Here is a 16479-nt window from a genome sequence, read left to right as displayed (position 1 = left end):
GCTGAGCGTCCGACTTCAGCTCAGGTCATGATTTTAGGGTTCGTGAGTTCGAGCCCTGCGTTGGGCTCTTTGCTGATGGCTCAGAGCCTGGAGCCTGCTTGGGATTCTATGTCTCCCTCTCTCTCCACCCCTTCCCCACTTGTGCTCTGTCTCTGTCTCTCAAAAATAAATAAATATAAAACAATTTTAAATGAGATGGAGAAAGCTCATACAGGAGGGGCCCGTTTGGGAAGGGGGAGGGGAGAGGTCAGGAGCTTAGGGTAGGACATGCTGGATATGAGATGCCTGTCAGACAAGACAGCCCCGTAGAAATGTTGAGGCCATCTGGAGTTCGGGACAGAGGTCGTGGCTGCAGATAGAAGCTTGGACATAACATAACTGGCTGCAGACAGACTGACACCATTAATAGAGGTGAAGTGTCCAAGGCTTGGGCAATGCTAGAGCCCCGAGTGGTGGGTGCTGTCCACGCCCCGTGTGGAATTCTGTGTCCAGTGCTGGAAGCCCCTTCAGAAAGGGGTGCTGTTAGCCTGGACCATGTCCACAGAAGGGTGTCGGGATGATGGGAGGTACAGAAATCACGGAGCGTGAGGAAGGCTGCCTTTGAGAGGAGACCTGGTGCTGTGTGAGTACTGTGCCCATCTCCGACAGCCACCCTGTGGGAGAGGGTGCGGTGAGCCCTGGGGGTGGGCTGAGAGCAAAAGCTGGTGGCTCTGAGGAAGCTAGTTTTGGCAGGGGGTGAAGAGGAACTTTCCAGCTAATTCCTGGAGAAACCTGCACCACTGCCCTGGAAATGACCAGCCTAGTGGAGGTTTTCAAACTCCCTTTGACCTGAAGTACAGGAAGAATTCCATTTTACTGTGATCCTGTGCACATTTAGGAAAAGGTGAAACATGTTTCCCCACACCTTCTTATCCCTTCCGTCATCATTGCACTTCCATATTTGCTTTTCTTCTCTCCCCTCCCCCCCCCCCCCCCCAGCCCAAAAGAGGGCTGGAACTCAGGACCCTGAGATCAAAACCTGAGCTGAGATCAAGAGTCAGAAGTTAAAGCTGAGCCACCTAGGTGCCCCGTCCGCTTCTTTTTTAATGCTAATAGGGACCCCTTAAATTGATTCCAGGACCCACTGGGAGGTCCAGTCTGCAGCTTGACAGCCCTGGTCCCGGCAGAACTAAGCTCCATCCCTGAGGATGTTAGGAGCCAGGAGGGTTGCGGGTGGGTGGATCTTGCCTCTTCCAAGTGGGTGCCTGTAGGATTCCACTCCAGTCTGAGGGAGTCTTTTCCCCTCCCAGGCAACGTGCAGGCTGTGGAGGAGCTCAGACGCCCCTGGCACTACCTTATACCCCGTTACCCCGCTTAGGCTAATCTTGCCTCGCCCCCCCCCCACCCGAGATGCGGCTTCGTGTGGGCAGAATCCTAGGCGTGGATGGCCGCGCAGGGTGCCTAGAGCGGGCGCTGAGCCTGTAGTGACCGCCCTGCCAAGACCCCAGGTGGGTTGACCGGTGCAGAAAATTAGACTCGGAAGCAACCAGCCCGGTCGTCAGTACGAGCTCGGCCGATTCCTTTGGTCACGGGCAAGTGGGTGCTAGGAGCACTAGCGCGGGGGTGGAGGGGTGAGGAGAGACCAAGGCTCGACCCTCGGGAGGCGCCCAGGGAGAGACCCACGCGTTTTCCCAACCCCACGCGCTCAGGGGGTCGTGGAAAAGCCGGAAAGGGGTGGGGCGGCGGCGGCAGGGCCCGCGGGGCGGGGGCCGGGTGGGACCGCGGGGTCCGCTCTGCTCCCGGGGCGCACAGAGCAGGGCGCAGCACGCGGCCGCCGCTCGGGCCTCCCGCGCCGGGAGGGAGGAGGGAACGGGGAGGTGAGAGGTGGGAAGAGGGAGGCGGGGCGGGTTGGGCCGGGAGCGGAGCGGGAGAGGCCGGGCTGGGCGCCCGACTTCCTCCTTCGGCCCCTCCCTCCGCTCGTGGGCCGGCTCCGTCCGGGAGGGGCCGGGTGGGGGGGGGAGGGGGCTGGCGGCCCACGTGACCGCAGCTCCCCGCCCAGGTCGAGAGACCAGGGCAGTTACGGCGGGGCGGGGCCGCCACCCGCGAGTCAAGTCGAGCCACCTGAGCCGGAGCCCCGAGGACGCCGTTGCTCCCCGCTGTCCGGAGCGCCGCGATGGGCCGGGGGAGCCGACCGCCCGCCCAGCGGAGAGCGCTGCCGCCCTGGCCGCCGCTGCTGCTTCTGCTGCTGTTGCTGCTGCTGCCGCCGCCGCCGCCGACTCGGGCGCTCGCCCCTCGGATCAGCCTGCCGCTGGGTGAGCGCTGGGGCGACCCCACGGGGGCGCGGGCTGGGGTCGGAGGGAGGGGAGGCGGCCGGGAGGTGCCCGTGCGGAGGCTGCCGTGACAAAGGAGGGAGGGAGGAGGGGGCCTGTCGGAGGCTTGGGGTCCTTTACGACCCCTCCTCCTTTCGGAGCGCTGCGGGGAGGGAGAGAGCAGAGAGGGCAGCTGTGGGGCCGCGGGCCCCTTTCTTCCCTTTTGGTGGGCGGGGAGGGGGTCTTTCTCCAGCTCTGTTGTCCCAGCTCGCCCCTTGGTAGGGCGCCCTTTTCGGCGGTGGCGCCCCCCACCCCCCGCCAACCCTTTCGCTCCCCGCCCCCCCTCGCCCGGTGCTGGCTACCCGCTGGTCCGCCTGCCCATCTGCTTGTCTTTGATGCTGACCAGAGCCAGCCGCTGGGCCGCCCCCGAGGGTGTCGCGGGGTGGAGGGGGCCGTACTTGCCGCCCCATAAACACTGGGGTTCTGGTATTCCCAGCAAGTCGCAGCAGGACTCCTGAGCTGCGGCGGGACGGGAGTCCCGTCCCCACTCCCAGCCTTTCACCCTGGCCTACCCGCGCAGTGCCGGGCCCAACAGGGTGGGAACCCTTCCGGGGGCCTGGGAGCGACCCCAGGGATGGGGTCAGCTCTGAGATACCCAAACCCAGGGAGAGACTCCTCCTTGGAGTGCTCTGGGAGTACCATCCTCATTGGTGGGGTCCCACACCTGGTGCTCACGCCTGCTTCAGTGGCCCCCTCCCTTTCCAGCCATGGCTGTTCCCTCTTCTTGCCCCCTTGGATCTTGCCAACTCCTCTTTGAAATCAGAGGGACCTGGATTCTAAGTTCATTTCTACTATTGGCCAAATAATTCCCTTATTCCTGTGCTCGGGTTATGTCATCTGCAAAATGGGCACAGTCGTAGGTACCTTGCAAGGTTATCTTGGAGATTTCATAATATTAGGTGAGTTCTGTGGGCACGAGGTTTATAGGGGCTCAGTAAATGTTGTTTCTCTAAGCCCTTTAACTTGTTGTCACATTGGAAGAATTTGAATAAAAGGCATATAAATTAGAGGTTACAGATTGGAAGCGTACCAGACTTTCTTCTCTTTATGGCATCCCCACCCCTGAAAACATTCTGTGTACAAAAGGGAAGAGTAGCAGAGTCAGCACTTAGGTTAAGTCAGGGTCTCCTGGCCTTCAGTAACCCTGTCTGAAACATTGCAAGACGGTATCCAGGAGATAGCTTGGGTTCAAATTCTTCTCGGCCATTTAGTAACCATATGACCTTGAGCAAGCTACTGAACCTTTCTGGGCCTTGATTTCCTCATCTTTAAAATGGGATAATAATAAAGCACGTACCTCACAGTCGTGAGGTTTAAATACGTTTATGTTTGAAAAGTCCTCAGGACAGGGCTTGGTACATAGAAACCGCTCAGTAAGTGTTAGTCGTTGTTATTGTCAAGTGTTAAGCACAGGTTTCATTCTTGTACACGCTGCACAGAGGCAGGTGACTGCCTGCGGTGGGGGCGGCGCTGGTTTGTTAGTTTGACCACAGTCCCTTGGGTGCTCTGTCTCGTTAAGTGAGGATAAACAGGTGTATCCGGACCCCGGCCTACGGCCTTGCCACTTTGGGTTATGGCCACAATTGCCTTTGCCCTTAGAACAAATACTCTGATGGACTCCGCTTATGGCCCTGAGCTGGCTCACAGAGTCATATCAACTGCAGCAGGTCTGGTGTCCAGCTCTGGAACTGGACGGGGACCGCTCAGAGGATAACTGAGAGGCAGAATCGGTGAGCTCTGAGTGGGAACCGAGAGACTCTGCGTCTTAAGAGCTGCTAGAACACTTGGTGGTTATTACCCACGTAGCTCCCAGCCCTGAGCCACTTCCACAAATCTGACTGTTGCCAGGCTCCTGTCCCACACCAGCACCCCCTACACAGGTCACTCGGTGCTCCGGTCTGGAATGTCTGTGTCACCACCCCCCCCCCCCCCCCACACACACACCCACCCGTATGTTAAAGTCCGAACTCCCAGGGGACTGAGACGCAGGTTCACCTGTTAGGACTGGCACAGACGCACCGCACAAAGGTGCCCCCGTGAGAAGTTCCGAGGGCCTAGATATGCAGTCGATACTCTGCTCTCCAAGCTGCGGATCCTAGAGAAAAAGACGTCCTGCTGTGTTCTTGAGGCTGGGTCTGCCCGAGGGGACCTCTTTTTCTAGCCCCCCTCCAAAGCCCTGGAATAGGTTAGCAGCGCCTCTACACCTGAATTTGTGAGCACACATCCACACTTCACGATGTGCACCACAGCTCGGAGCGCTGGCCTCCCTAGACGTCCTCCTGGCCCCTGATACCCCACCCGGGATGGAAGCCCCAGAGAGGAATGCCCCCGTGACTGAACGGACCCCCCCTCTGAGCATGGCCGTAGGCAGTTTCCTGCCTCATCCCCGGGGGCTTGTTAGATGTTCCTGGGGATGTGCCTATCCTGGGTAGGCCCATGGTGACCATGGGGACTCCTTCACGGAACCGGGAGACAGGCATGGAAGTAGAGACCGCACCCCCCTCCCCTGCTACCTGCCCTCTCCTGCTGAATTCCCACCCAAGCTCCCGAGGGCCCAGATGCCTAGAGACGGTGGGCTATGTCTGTGGTTCGGAACAAAATCTCTAGAAGTGGAGCATCCAGTTGATGACGGAACCCTCGTTACTGTTGATCTACAGCGGATTCCTGGGACTGTCAAGGAGGGGATCCCCCATTTGTGGTCTCATCCAGTGGTCGGGAGGGGGAGGAGGACCGGGGGCTCCAGGGCCAGCTGGACGAGCAGAGAGGCCTTAAGAGGAAGTTACTTGTCTCTGTGGAAGGAATGCTTCAGAGGAGGGTGTGGAATTTTGGTTCTCTTGCGCTGGAAACTGCGGTTTGGAGTTCCAAGACCGAAGGCTCGGAAGAGGAGAGATGCTGAGTGGAAATGATGGCCCCGGTGTGTGAGCTGCAAGGCCAGTGCAGCCTGGCCATGTGGAAAGGAACAAAGCAAACCTTCTCCTTTGGCTCACACGAGTCTTATTGAGTTCCCTTCTTTGGGCAATTAAAAGGAGTTATTAATTTCCTCCTGCCCCAGAAGTGCCTGTCTGGAAAGCTCTGGACACAGTGTTTCCAAACCAGATTGGAAATAAATAAGGCCACAGGCCTGCAGACGGCGCTCAACAAAACGCCATTGAGCTGAGGAACTGGGCATTGGCACAGATCAGTCGTTTGCCCTCTGACCCTGGAGCGGACCCCCAGGGATATGGCCGCCCCGAGAAGCCCCCGGTGCAGGCTGCTATCAGAGTCCTGCCAGCCGGTTACCGGCCTCCCTCCTCGATGTGGCCTCAGCTCCACATGAGCGTTTGTCTTCAGCTGTGGCCTGCGGCCTGGCGTGTTCATGGCCCTTCAGAGCCAAGTGGAAAGAGCTGCAACTATGGGCGCTTATGGCCCGGCCTTGAAGCCTGGCCTGCCTCCTCGCTGCACCACCTGGGGCAGGCTGGGAGTAACGGCAGGACCCTCCTCACGGGGCTCTGGGAGGATTCCGTGAAATAACGTGTGGAAAGCGCTTGGCGCCGTGCCTGGCACGTGCTGTGTCCCCGGTAAGAAGGTAGCGGCCTCTCTTCTCTGGTGGAAATTCCCTGCCTGCCTTGCTTGGTGAGGTTATTTGCATCAATTTGGTTGACCCCGAGCTCGGCCTACACGCAGATCCTCGCCAGGGGTTGGGATAGTGTAGATCCTACCCTCCGGTGTGGGGCCGGGGAGGGGGGGTTCCTGCTGAATTGGGTGCACTTTTCAAGTGTCTTGGTTCAGCTCTTTGAAATTCTTCTTTGCCCCAAGCACCTCCCCTGCCTGGGGCCGGACCGCACCTTTCCCTGCCCCCTGCCCGTCACCGCTTCCACGCTGCCCTGTGCATAACCCACATTCAGCAGAGTGTTGCAATGCCTGTATGCCAGCCCAGCAAAACTCTAAGCTTGCACAACTTTGGGGGCACATCTGGAGACACCTGCACGTTCATCCTCCACACAAGGGAGGCAGGATGACGCGGAGCCTGGAGAAAAGGCTGGACTCGGGTTAGGTAGTCCATCACTCTTTTCCTTTGTCCCCTTCTTAGAGGCCGTGGCCCGACCCCCACACCGCCATGGGTGCCCAGGATCTCAGGATTGGCCGAGAGGCCTCTGATGGGGCCCTCCCTGGGGTTGGTGGGTAGAGGAGCTTCTTCCGGACCCTCCCCAGCCCTCCCCACCCCTCCTCCTTGCATTCTGTCCTCCCGGCCGGGCCCCCCTCTGTCCAGGGTGGAGCGTGGCTTACACTGTGGTAGCTGTCTTGGGACAGACGCCCGAGGTCCCATAAAGGCTCCGCTCCATCTCCAGCCATTCTCAAAGCCACAGGCAAGCGTTTTCTCTGCCTTGCCCTGTGCAGTCTCCCTGGTCATTTTCTAGCTGCCACTCCTATGTGACCATCTCCACAGGATGGGGCAGGACCACCCCCCACCCTCAGGTGGCACAGCTGGCGTCCTCGTGTGTATGCTGCAGAGTTTAGTGCCTAGAAGAAGGTGGAAGGTAAGGTAATAAGTATAGAGCTACTGTGGGCACCGGGCTTTTAGTTTTCTTGTGTCACCTACACAATAGGTGATGTTATCCCTATTTATAACATAAGACAGCTGAGGTTCCGAGAGGTGAAGTATTTTGTCCAAGGCATGTGGCTCTGCCCCCCTGGAATCTGACCTGTTCTCCATGGGATCTCTCTGGTCTGACTCATGGGTCCTCTGAAAAGACCATTTTGACATTTAGTAGGGTCCGGAGAGGTTGGTGGCCCGTGGTGAGGGCTTTTCAGTGGGGGTGGTAGACAGAAACCCCTCATGTTATCATAACTCTTGAACAGGGGCCAAATGAGCCCCCCTCTTTCTTGGCCTGCCTTGTTCATCCTCTGATGAACGCTCCCAGGACAGAGCACCCGCTGTGTGCCGGGCTCTGGGGTGGTAATGTTCCATCTTGCACGTATGAGGGGATTGAGGCCTGGAGAAGCCAACTCACGTCGTCAGGGTCATGCATCTAGAAAGGTTTGGGGTCAAGCCTTGGGCCACAGCTCTCTGACTCGAGAACCACATTCTCTCCATTAGAACAGCGCCTCGTACTTCAGTTGTGAAGTGTACAAAAGCAGCAGAATGGCCCAGGCTCAGCCCTGGAATAATTGATAGGTTATGTGTTTCCATCTGGTAAAGAGATATATTGAGGTCACTCCCTGGATGGGAGCAAGGGGCCGGGCTGAGCCCCTGACGGCGTGGCCACAGTTGCAAGTACAGCCTGCTTAGCACACCTGGCCAGGAATGTTGTGTGCAGGAGACGGTGGGGGGCAAACATCTGAGACACAGGTTTGCAAACTGGTGGGGGGCGGGGGGCAGCAGGCCAGAGCCAGCCTGGAGATAGATTTTCTTTGGCCTCCAAGTGTTGTAGGAAATTTTAATTAGTTGCTGATCTTTAAAGCTCAGGACATTTTAAGTAAAAATTCAATTTTCCAGCTCTTCTGAAGATCTGGCAAGGCTGGGCCCGCATTCCAGTTAGCGAAATGCACCCGGGGCTGAGCTGGAGTCACCTGGTCAGAGGGACTCCTGCCTCCAGGCGGCTGCAGCCCCACCTGCCCTCGTCCCCTCTTTCCTGCATCAGTGGGCGTCTGAAGTGGCCAGAGTGCTGGGTGTTTAGTCAGAGCAGGGGTGGGGAGGAGGGAAGACAGTAGGAAGAGCTGGGGGCACGGGTAGGGTCAGTCCCGACTGTGACCCCCTAACCTGGGAGCAGGGCTTGGCACTTCTTCGTGCTGCATTTATGTGGTCTTTGCAGCAGCCGCGGTGAGGGCTCCCTGTCAGAGACGGCGGGTCCCTGTTCGGATGGCACAGCTGGTCAGTGATGAAAGTCAGAGCTCCCACGTGGGCATCGAGGCTCCCTATGCAGCCCTTGTGACCTCTCTCTTGTCTCCCTGTGGCACTTTTCAGCCGCCACACTTCTGTCCGGGCCCTGAGCTTGCAGGACTGAGTGGTCAGTGCTTTGGGGAGGGGGCAGAGCCAGGGGCAAGTGCTTTGCAGGCAGCACTCCTGTGAGCGAGAGGCTTCAGGACCTCTAGGCTGCCCTCTTTGAATCTAGGGCCTTTCCCTGGACCAGAGTACCCTGAATCGGATCTTAGCATTCTGTCAGTCATTCGTTCAGTCGCATGTTCATTGAGCAGCTTGGGCCTTACCTGCCTGGACAGATGATACAAATATGACTAAGACCGTCCTGAGCCTCGGGAAGCTCTCAACTTGGTGGAGGAGACCGGCACAGAAAGCCCATCGGCAAACGATGTGACCGGTGGAGCCTTGAGAGGTGGGAAGAGGAAATGATGGGCACAGAGAAGGGGCTCTCGCCCAGCGGGGGATTCAGGAAGGCCTCCCGGAGGAGGTGAAACCCGGCTGAGTCTCACAGGAAGAGAAGGAGTTGGTGAGAAGGAAGGGCATTCCAGGCGGTGGGGCTGGCTGAGAGAGGAGACACAGGACCTTGAGTTGCAGCAGGGGAAGGAGACGTGGTGAGGGCTGGTGATTAGGGGCTTGGACAGTGGGGCACAGCTGAGGGTTTTATACGGGACAGTGACAGTTCCCAGAGAGACCTCTGGCTGCAGCGTGGAGGCTGGGCTGCTGTGTCCTGGGTGGGAAAGGGTGGTGGCCTGGTCCAGGACCATGGGAGCAAGGATCATAAGGGGGATAGATTTGGAAAATATTGAGGAGTCAAAATGGGCAGGATTTCATTATGGATCAGATGTCCATGGGAGAGGGAGGAAGGAACCTGCCCGGGTTTCCCCTGGGTGAGTGATGCCCACAGAGATACAAGACGCCAGGCCCAAGTGTGCGTCTGGAAGGGGGCAGTGGTGGACGGTGCCCACGGCGGGGCTCCCACACAGCGGGCTCCGGCGTGTTGGAGGAAGATCTGCCCTGGGTGGAGAGATTTGGGGGTTGCCAGCGTCCGGGTTGTTGAAGCGATGGGTGTGGGTGTGTGACCTAGAGGCCAAGGGCAGACCCCAGGGAACAGGAACATTCAAGAGGAAACCCTGGAGGGGCTGAAGGGAGGTTAAGAACACAAACGCTAGAGCTGCTAGCCCAGGTTCAAATCCCAGCTCCACACTCTTTGTGACCGGCTGACCGCGGGCCAGTCACCTCACTTGTAACCCTCATCTGAAAGCCACAGGTGGTGAGACCGACGTCACAACAGCCTTGCCAGGATCTCATGCACTGATCCATCTGAAATGCTTAGTAGGTGCTCCAGGAAATTAGCTCTTGGACGCCCAGAAGGAGTGTGAGGGAGACAGGAAGTGACCCTTGAGGCCGGTGTGGCTGACACCAGGGAAACAGGGGACCTCCGTGAGGCCGGGGGGCTGCGGAGGCCGTGCCCCCTCAGTGTCTGAGGTTTGGCAGTGAGGTGATGACCGGGCGCTGGCGAGCGTGGAGCTGGTTGAGGCCTGGCTCCCAGTCAAGGGGTGAGTGGGAGGTGAGCACTGGGTGGCTCTTCCCTTCAGGAGTTTGGCCGCGACAGGGAGGAGGGAGGCACAAAGATTTTTAGAAGGGATATTGAAGGAAAAAAATCTGCTTTCTGAGAGGCAGAGAGGTTGATGACACAGGACTTGGCCTCTGAGGAGATGGGGCGGCAGTGGGAGATTGAGGCTGTCTATACCTGGTGGTCCCAGCTTCTTCAGAAGGAGGAAGGCGGACCCTGGAGCAGTCAGGAGAGAGGGGTGTTCCAGAAGAGCCAGTCCCTGAGCCCAGGCCTGGAGGAGCTGACCTTGGTCCTGGCGGAGGTCAGGCTCCCCAGGTGATGGCAGCTCAGACAGGTCCTGGGTGAGGGCTCTGGTGGCTAGATGGGTCCAAGGAGGGTGCGGGGTGGGGGGTGGGGGTCGACTGTGAGGGGCTAGGGGCCACCTGGTGATTCTGGCAGGAGCTCTTGGCTTACTCGCTTGAAGCCACAGCAGTGGCCATCTGGGAAGTGGGCTTCCCTAAGTGCCTGCCCCAGGGACATGGGATGCTTCTAGGCTGGGTTCCCTTGACTTCTTACCTCTTTCTTAGTTCCTCAGCATGGGGAGAACTTTTGGCACACAACGCCTCTTCCCCTGCTGAGAGGAATCCTTCCCTGGTTGGGGACTCTGCCCTGGCACTGGCCTGGTGACAGTGGTTGGGCCCTCCATTTCCAGTCCATCAGGCAGCCCTGGCACAGCACCGGGCGGTGTGGAGGGAGGGAGGGAGGATGTGCTTCCAGGGCGTTGGACGTGCCCCAGTTTGCTGCAGAGTCAGCGCTCCCGCCCTAGGGGTGGTGCCCCCGCGGGTACAACTGGAACCGGGTCCAAGGGTCCAGTGTGACGTCTTGGGGAGGAGATGCTCCAGCAGAGCCTCTTAGGAGGCTCTCGGAGACTTGCCCGGGGCCCGGACCCCTTTCTGGGGACTTTGTGACTCGAGCTGAGGGGCAGCCAGCCACCTCCCTGCACTGGGGGTGGGGGGGCGCCTTCCCGGCTCTTGACTCTGCAGAGAAGCTGGTGTCCCCTGGCCTGATCCTGCCGGGGCCTGTGGAGGGCAGGATGTTAGGGCCAGGTCAGCGTCAGCTGTGGTGCCAGGAGCCACCGTGGAGAGAAAGACAGGGTGGTGCTCTGAGTCATGGCCTTGCTGCAGCTCGCTGGCTGGACTGGGTGGGGAGGTGGGGACGGGGCCGAACCCTGTTCCCGTCTCACCTCAGAGAGCTCCAGGCTTCCGGCTGAGTCACAGGGAAGGGAAGAAACTCTAGCTGAGGCTGGGGGCTGAGTCGTTCCAGCATCACTTCCTGCTGAGGGCCCCAGGGGTAGGGGAGCGGGGCCCTGCAGGTAGTTCCCTCAGGCCCCGTCCAGCGTGCCCTCTCCAGCATCCTACCTTCCCGGGGTCCTGGAGAAGCCACCAGCTCGGGCCTGCCCGGGGTGGATGGAGAGGTTTCACCCCGTCCAGGGAGACCGGCCGCAGCCTCAGGCAGCCCAGCTTTCTCCGTCCTGTGCTAACCCGCTGGGTAGAGGACGCAGAGGATGTCTGAGCAGCACAGGCGGCCGAGGAGAGCACACGGGACACTCTCTTTGCCACACAGAGAGCAGCCTGGAAGCTAAGGCTGACCCTGAGGTATGGTTAAGGCTTCCAGGGAAAGGAGAACACAAACACCCTGCCAGTCACCTCTACACCAAAAGCAGCCCGGAGCGAACACACAAGCACGGACAAGCCTTGTGGTCGGGTGCGCAGACACACGCACACACACATGCACACAGGCAAGCCCAGGCAGGGCCCACACAGACAGACGTCTGTGCGGTGACTCTGGAGGTGACCCCAGGCACCTGGGCGGGAACCAGCTCATGCATGCAACACGTACACCGGTCCGCTTACAGAGCCCTTGGTCCCTGGTGAGACCCCCAAGTGACCGCGACAGACCTAGGTTAGAAACCACCCCGTGTGAGTTGTTTTTACCCTCGAGGACGAGGGAGGCCCAACTCTTCCAAACAGCCCTGCTCCTCTGGCAGCTCTTGCTGGGCTGGATTTTCCTGCAGGGCTTTTGGATTCTGGTTTTGACCCACTCAGGTGTTGATCGCGTGCCAGACGCCATGCCAGCACTCAGCTAACGTGTGCAGGGCTGTTCTGAGTAAAGCTCTCGGTAGATGTGGGTTATTATGTCTGTTATTTACACACACGGTCTCATTTCTTTTTGTAACAACCCTATGAGGAGAGGGGTTATTATCCCCATTTTCCAGATAAGGAAAGTGAGGCTCCAAGACGTTAAGTGGCTTGTCCTGGTGGCAGGTGGCTCCTATGTGACAGGGGCAGTATTGGCACCCAGGTCTCTGAGTCCTGAGTCTGTACTCTTTTTTTTTTTTTTCTTTTTTCAATTAAAAAAAATTTTTTTTCTTTATTTTTGAGAGCGACAGAGTGTGAGCGGGGGAGGGGCAGAGAGAGAGGGAGACACAGAATCCGAAGGAGGCTCCAGGCTCTGAGCTGTCAGCACAGAGCCCGACGTGGGGCTCAAACCCACGAACCGTGAGATCGTGACCTGAGCCGAAGTCGGACGCTCAACTGACTGAGCCGCCCAGGCGCCCCAGAAATGTTTTTTTTTTTTTTTTTTTTTTTTTTTTTAATGTTTATTTATTTTTGAGACAGAGAGAGACAGAGCGTGAACGGGGGAGGGTCAGAGAGAGGGAGACACAGAATCTGAAACAGGCTCCAGGCCCCGAGCTGTCAGCCCAGAGCCCGACGCGGGGCTCGAACTCACGGACCGCGAGATCATGACCTGAGCCGAAGTCGGCCGCCCAACCGACTGAGCCACCCAGGCGCCCCAGAAATGTTTTATTTATTTATTTTTCTCTTTTTAATTTTTTTTCCTAAATTAAAATAATATCCCTTACTAATACTAGAGCAGACTTTAGTCTGTAGCTAAAACTACACTATTTGTGGCGAGAATCTGGCCTTAATAATATAACCGGCCCCCCAGCGTTTTATTTATTTTCAAGAGAGAGAGAAAGAGCACAAGCAGGGGAGGGGCAGAGAGAGGGAGACCCAGAATCGGAAGCAGACTCCAGGCTCCGAGCTGTAAGTACAGGGCCTGACGTGGGGCTTAAAACCACAAACCGTGAGATCATGACCTGAGCCGAAGTTGGGCGCTTAACTGACTGAGACACCCAGGCGCCCCTGAGTCTGTCCTCTTCATCTCTGTCTCGTCGAGGCTCCCAGTTGGGGAGGCAGCCCCACTGACTAGCCCTGGCGAAGTCCACAGGGCAAGTGGGAGGTCGTCAGAAAGCAAGGCCTTCAGGACGCCATGGCTTTGAGTGTGAGAGGCTCAGGGCGGGGGACGAAGGAGGAGAATGCCCAGAAGGGGAATGGATAGTATAGGGGGCCCCTCACCCACACGTCAAGGCATTTTCTGTCTGCCATTTCCATGACCGTGTTCCCCACATGACTGGAGGTGCAGCCCGGCGGGTCCTTGAGCAGCTGGCGCCCTGGCTGTCCTTCCAACCTGGCTGCGCTCTGTCTACGTGACCCTTGGCAGATTTCCTCTCCCTTCCAGGCCGGAGCGGGGCCGAGCTGCCACCTGGACGGCAACCTTATCTCTGACCTTTGGTGTTTCTGTTTCTGGACAGATTCCGAGCACAACCTCCTGCCTAGACTTCCAGGCCCCGCCCGCGGGAAACGGGCCTCCTGGGAGGGCAGATAAGCGTTGGCAAATTTGAGCCAGCCCTTGCTTTCAGAAAACCATGAAGGGGATGTGGAAGATGTTTGCCCTTGACTCTCTGACTCCTCGTGAGACCGCTGGGGGCTGTATTTTCTTTGTTATCCCCATGAAATGTAGGGGACCGCTAAAGGTCAGGCCGCCTGTGCCTCCTGACAGGGGACTTATGTGGTATCCTTCGTGGTCTTTGGGAGTCAATTCGTAAATGCACGTTCTCAGGCCATCCCAGGTCAGCGGCGGCAGCACCTCTGGGGCAGGCCTGGACCTGGAGGTCAGACCTGGGCGACTTTGCACCCTCCCGGGAGTGGGAGCAGACCTCTGCTGGCCAGTGGGAGGGGTCCCTTTACCGGCGTGACTTCCTAGGAGCAGAGCGTGGAAATGTCAGGCTCCTAAAGGCTCATCACTGCACAATACAAGCCACATGATTGGACCCTGTTGCGTTTGGAAATTTCACGGTTGGGAGAACTGGGGGATTAGGACTAGAAACTTTCTTTGGGTCTCCCAGTGTGTAGAGTGCTGGTAAGTGATGAGGAGTTGGGCGTTTGAGGCAAAAAACCTAGAGTCTCAGGCGATTCTGGACTTAAGAGTTCAAAGAGAGGCCCTGACCTCTCCGGACCATAGCTGTCCTCCGGTCTCAGTGCCAGTTTGGACACCAGACGTGAGGCAGGACTTACCCCATGAATTCCCAGTACCGCCCCAGTTTAGACTCTGCTGTATGACAAGACTCTAGCTGCAGAGCCACACACGTTCCTGCACTGGCCACCTTGTGTCATCACCTTCCCTCACCAGGAGCCATTGTGAGGAGCAGCCTTGGGAACTCCGTCATCCTGTTTGCTGGCGGGCTGCTGTCCATCCCATGTCCCATGAGCTTTGCTGGAACGTCCCACCTGAGGGTTTCCTTTAGCGTTAGTGGTGAGGCAAAAAGCTTAGTTTCTCCAGAAAGGCTGCTATGTGTACCTCCTCTTGGATAGTGAGAACAAGGTAACTTCATTTCCCTTTTCTTCCTGGCCACCAGGAGGCTCAGCCTTAAATGGGCACCCCATCCCTAGTAGCTGTTGTGAAGATCTCTCGGGACCTGCTTATGTGACTGCGCCCTTACTTTCTGGCTTAGATGTTTTCTTCAGATGTGTGTGTTCTCCCTACTCCTGATTTCAGTGTTTCTGTTTCACTGTGTCCTTTTCTTTATTTTCTTGCCCTTTGTGGAGCCAGGCCGGGGGTATGTAAAAACACTCACCACGTGAAAGCACGTGAAGCCATCTTCACAACTGCTTTGTTGGCATGTTGCATTTTTTGCTTCCTCAGCTTCACGAGACGATATTTGCGTGCGTGGTCATAACCGACTGGTCAGTTAGGAGATACCTGAGCTTGGGCAGGGTGGCTGAGTTCTGCCTGTTTTTCTTTTCTTATCAGCTGCTTAGAATTTTTAGAATAATTTCTCTTCAAATCCATGAATCACTCAAAGTACAAACGGTACCCTGGTTGGATAGGTATGTGTGTTTCTTTCTTTTTCTTCTTCTATTTCTTTCCCATTACACAAGAGGAGCCAGCTTGTTGTAGAATCCAAAAAAATGAGAAGGAAAAAGGAGAAGAAAATTACCTATACTCCCACCAGGGATACCAGTTTTCAGCACCCTGTGTGGTTCATCCTTCTGGATTTTTTTTTTTTTTCGGTTTATATTTTTCCCACAAAAAAAAAAAATAGGATCTAACTAGGCATACTGTTCTATAACCTTCATCTTCACTTGGTGGGAGATCATTAGAATCTTTCCTTGTGTTGCATACTTTATAACAATGAAAAAGAGTTAAAGTTTATATCCAGGACATGTGCACATAATTTGTTTTTAAGTATGGGAAGAACTTACCGTGAAAAGCAGCAGATGCCTCTGTCCTCCCCAGCCCCAGGCCTGGAGAAAGGGACACCTTTTCGTCATTTAGACCTTTGTTAATACAGTGGTTTCCTCCACGTGGTGAAGTGCCTTACACCACTATTTCTTGGCTTGTCTAATTTACTGATTGGCTGCTGAGAAAAATAAGGCCTTCTCTATCCCATTACCCTTCTCCACCTCCTCTGTGTTTCTACCCCCGTATCGGGTTACTTCTGTAATTTAAAATATCATACCTCGGGGTGTCCGGCTGGCTCAGTCGGCTCTTGATCTCAGGGCCGTGAGTTCGAGCCCCACATTGGGGGTAGAGGTTACTAAAAAAGTAATAAAATAAACTTAAAGAAAAATTTTATATTAAAAAATTGTTTAATGTTTTTTATATTTGAGAGACGGACAGACAGTGCATGAGTGGGGGAGGTGCAGAGAGAGACAGAGACAGAATCCGAAGCAGGCTCCAGGCTCTGGAGCTGTCTGCACAGAGCCCCCACGTGGGGGCTTGAACTCATGAGCCACGAGATCATGACCTGAGCCAAAGTCAGACACTCAACCGACTAAGCCACCCAGGCGCCCCGAAAAATTGTATACTTGAGCCTCAGTTTCTTGTTGCATTAACCACTGGCATTATCTTGCGGCCCTCTTTGCTCTCAGAAGATAGAGACTCCACTTTTCCCTTAACTCCCCTGGCAGCCAGCATCACCGCGTGTCTGTTGTTCACTCAAGTTCCCGGGGTCAGGGTCAGTGACAATTTACATTCTATTTAAAATCCCGAATCTTCCACGAGTGACTGAGTGGGAGCAAAGAGGTCAAGACCGGTGCCCCGTGTTTGCCTGCCTCTGCCGTTTTAAATGAGGCTCGCTGCAGGGGCAGGGGGCAGGTTCGCTGCAGGGGTAGGGGTGGGCTGTGCCCTGTAGATCCTTCTCCTTGGGTCTGATGCCACTCAAAGGCGGGTGTTCAACCTCCTTCCCTCTCTTTTGTTCTGTTACGTGCTCTATCTTCGTTTGCTTCATATCTGACCATGACTTTCTTGTATGCTTCTGTTTGCTTGTTTTCCTG

At 56.6% G+C, this 16479-nt stretch overlaps 1 protein-coding gene across 3 annotated transcripts in view; it reads left to right on the top strand.

The window, feature by feature from the left end:
• The window catches only part of SEMA4B (semaphorin 4B), a 39747-nt gene that overhangs the window by 11542 nt on the left and 11726 nt on the right, over nt 1-16479 (top strand). For all 3 annotated transcript variants that reach the window (XM_042940981.1, XM_042940980.1, XM_042940979.1), the window contains one exon: nt 2039-2291. In XM_042940981.1, the coding sequence (XP_042796915.1) occupies nt 2153-2291 (139 nt within the window). In that variant the 5' untranslated portion in view covers nt 2039-2152. The remainder of the gene's footprint in view (nt 1-2038; nt 2292-16479) is intronic.

This window comes from Panthera leo, chromosome B3, assembly GCF_018350215.1.
Source record: "Panthera leo isolate Ple1 chromosome B3, P.leo_Ple1_pat1.1, whole genome shotgun sequence".
In the NCBI taxonomy this organism is placed as follows: domain Eukaryota; kingdom Metazoa; phylum Chordata; class Mammalia; order Carnivora; family Felidae; genus Panthera; species Panthera leo.
Note: the sequence above shows the minus strand (reverse complement) of the source record. Positions and strands in the feature narration are given on the sequence as shown.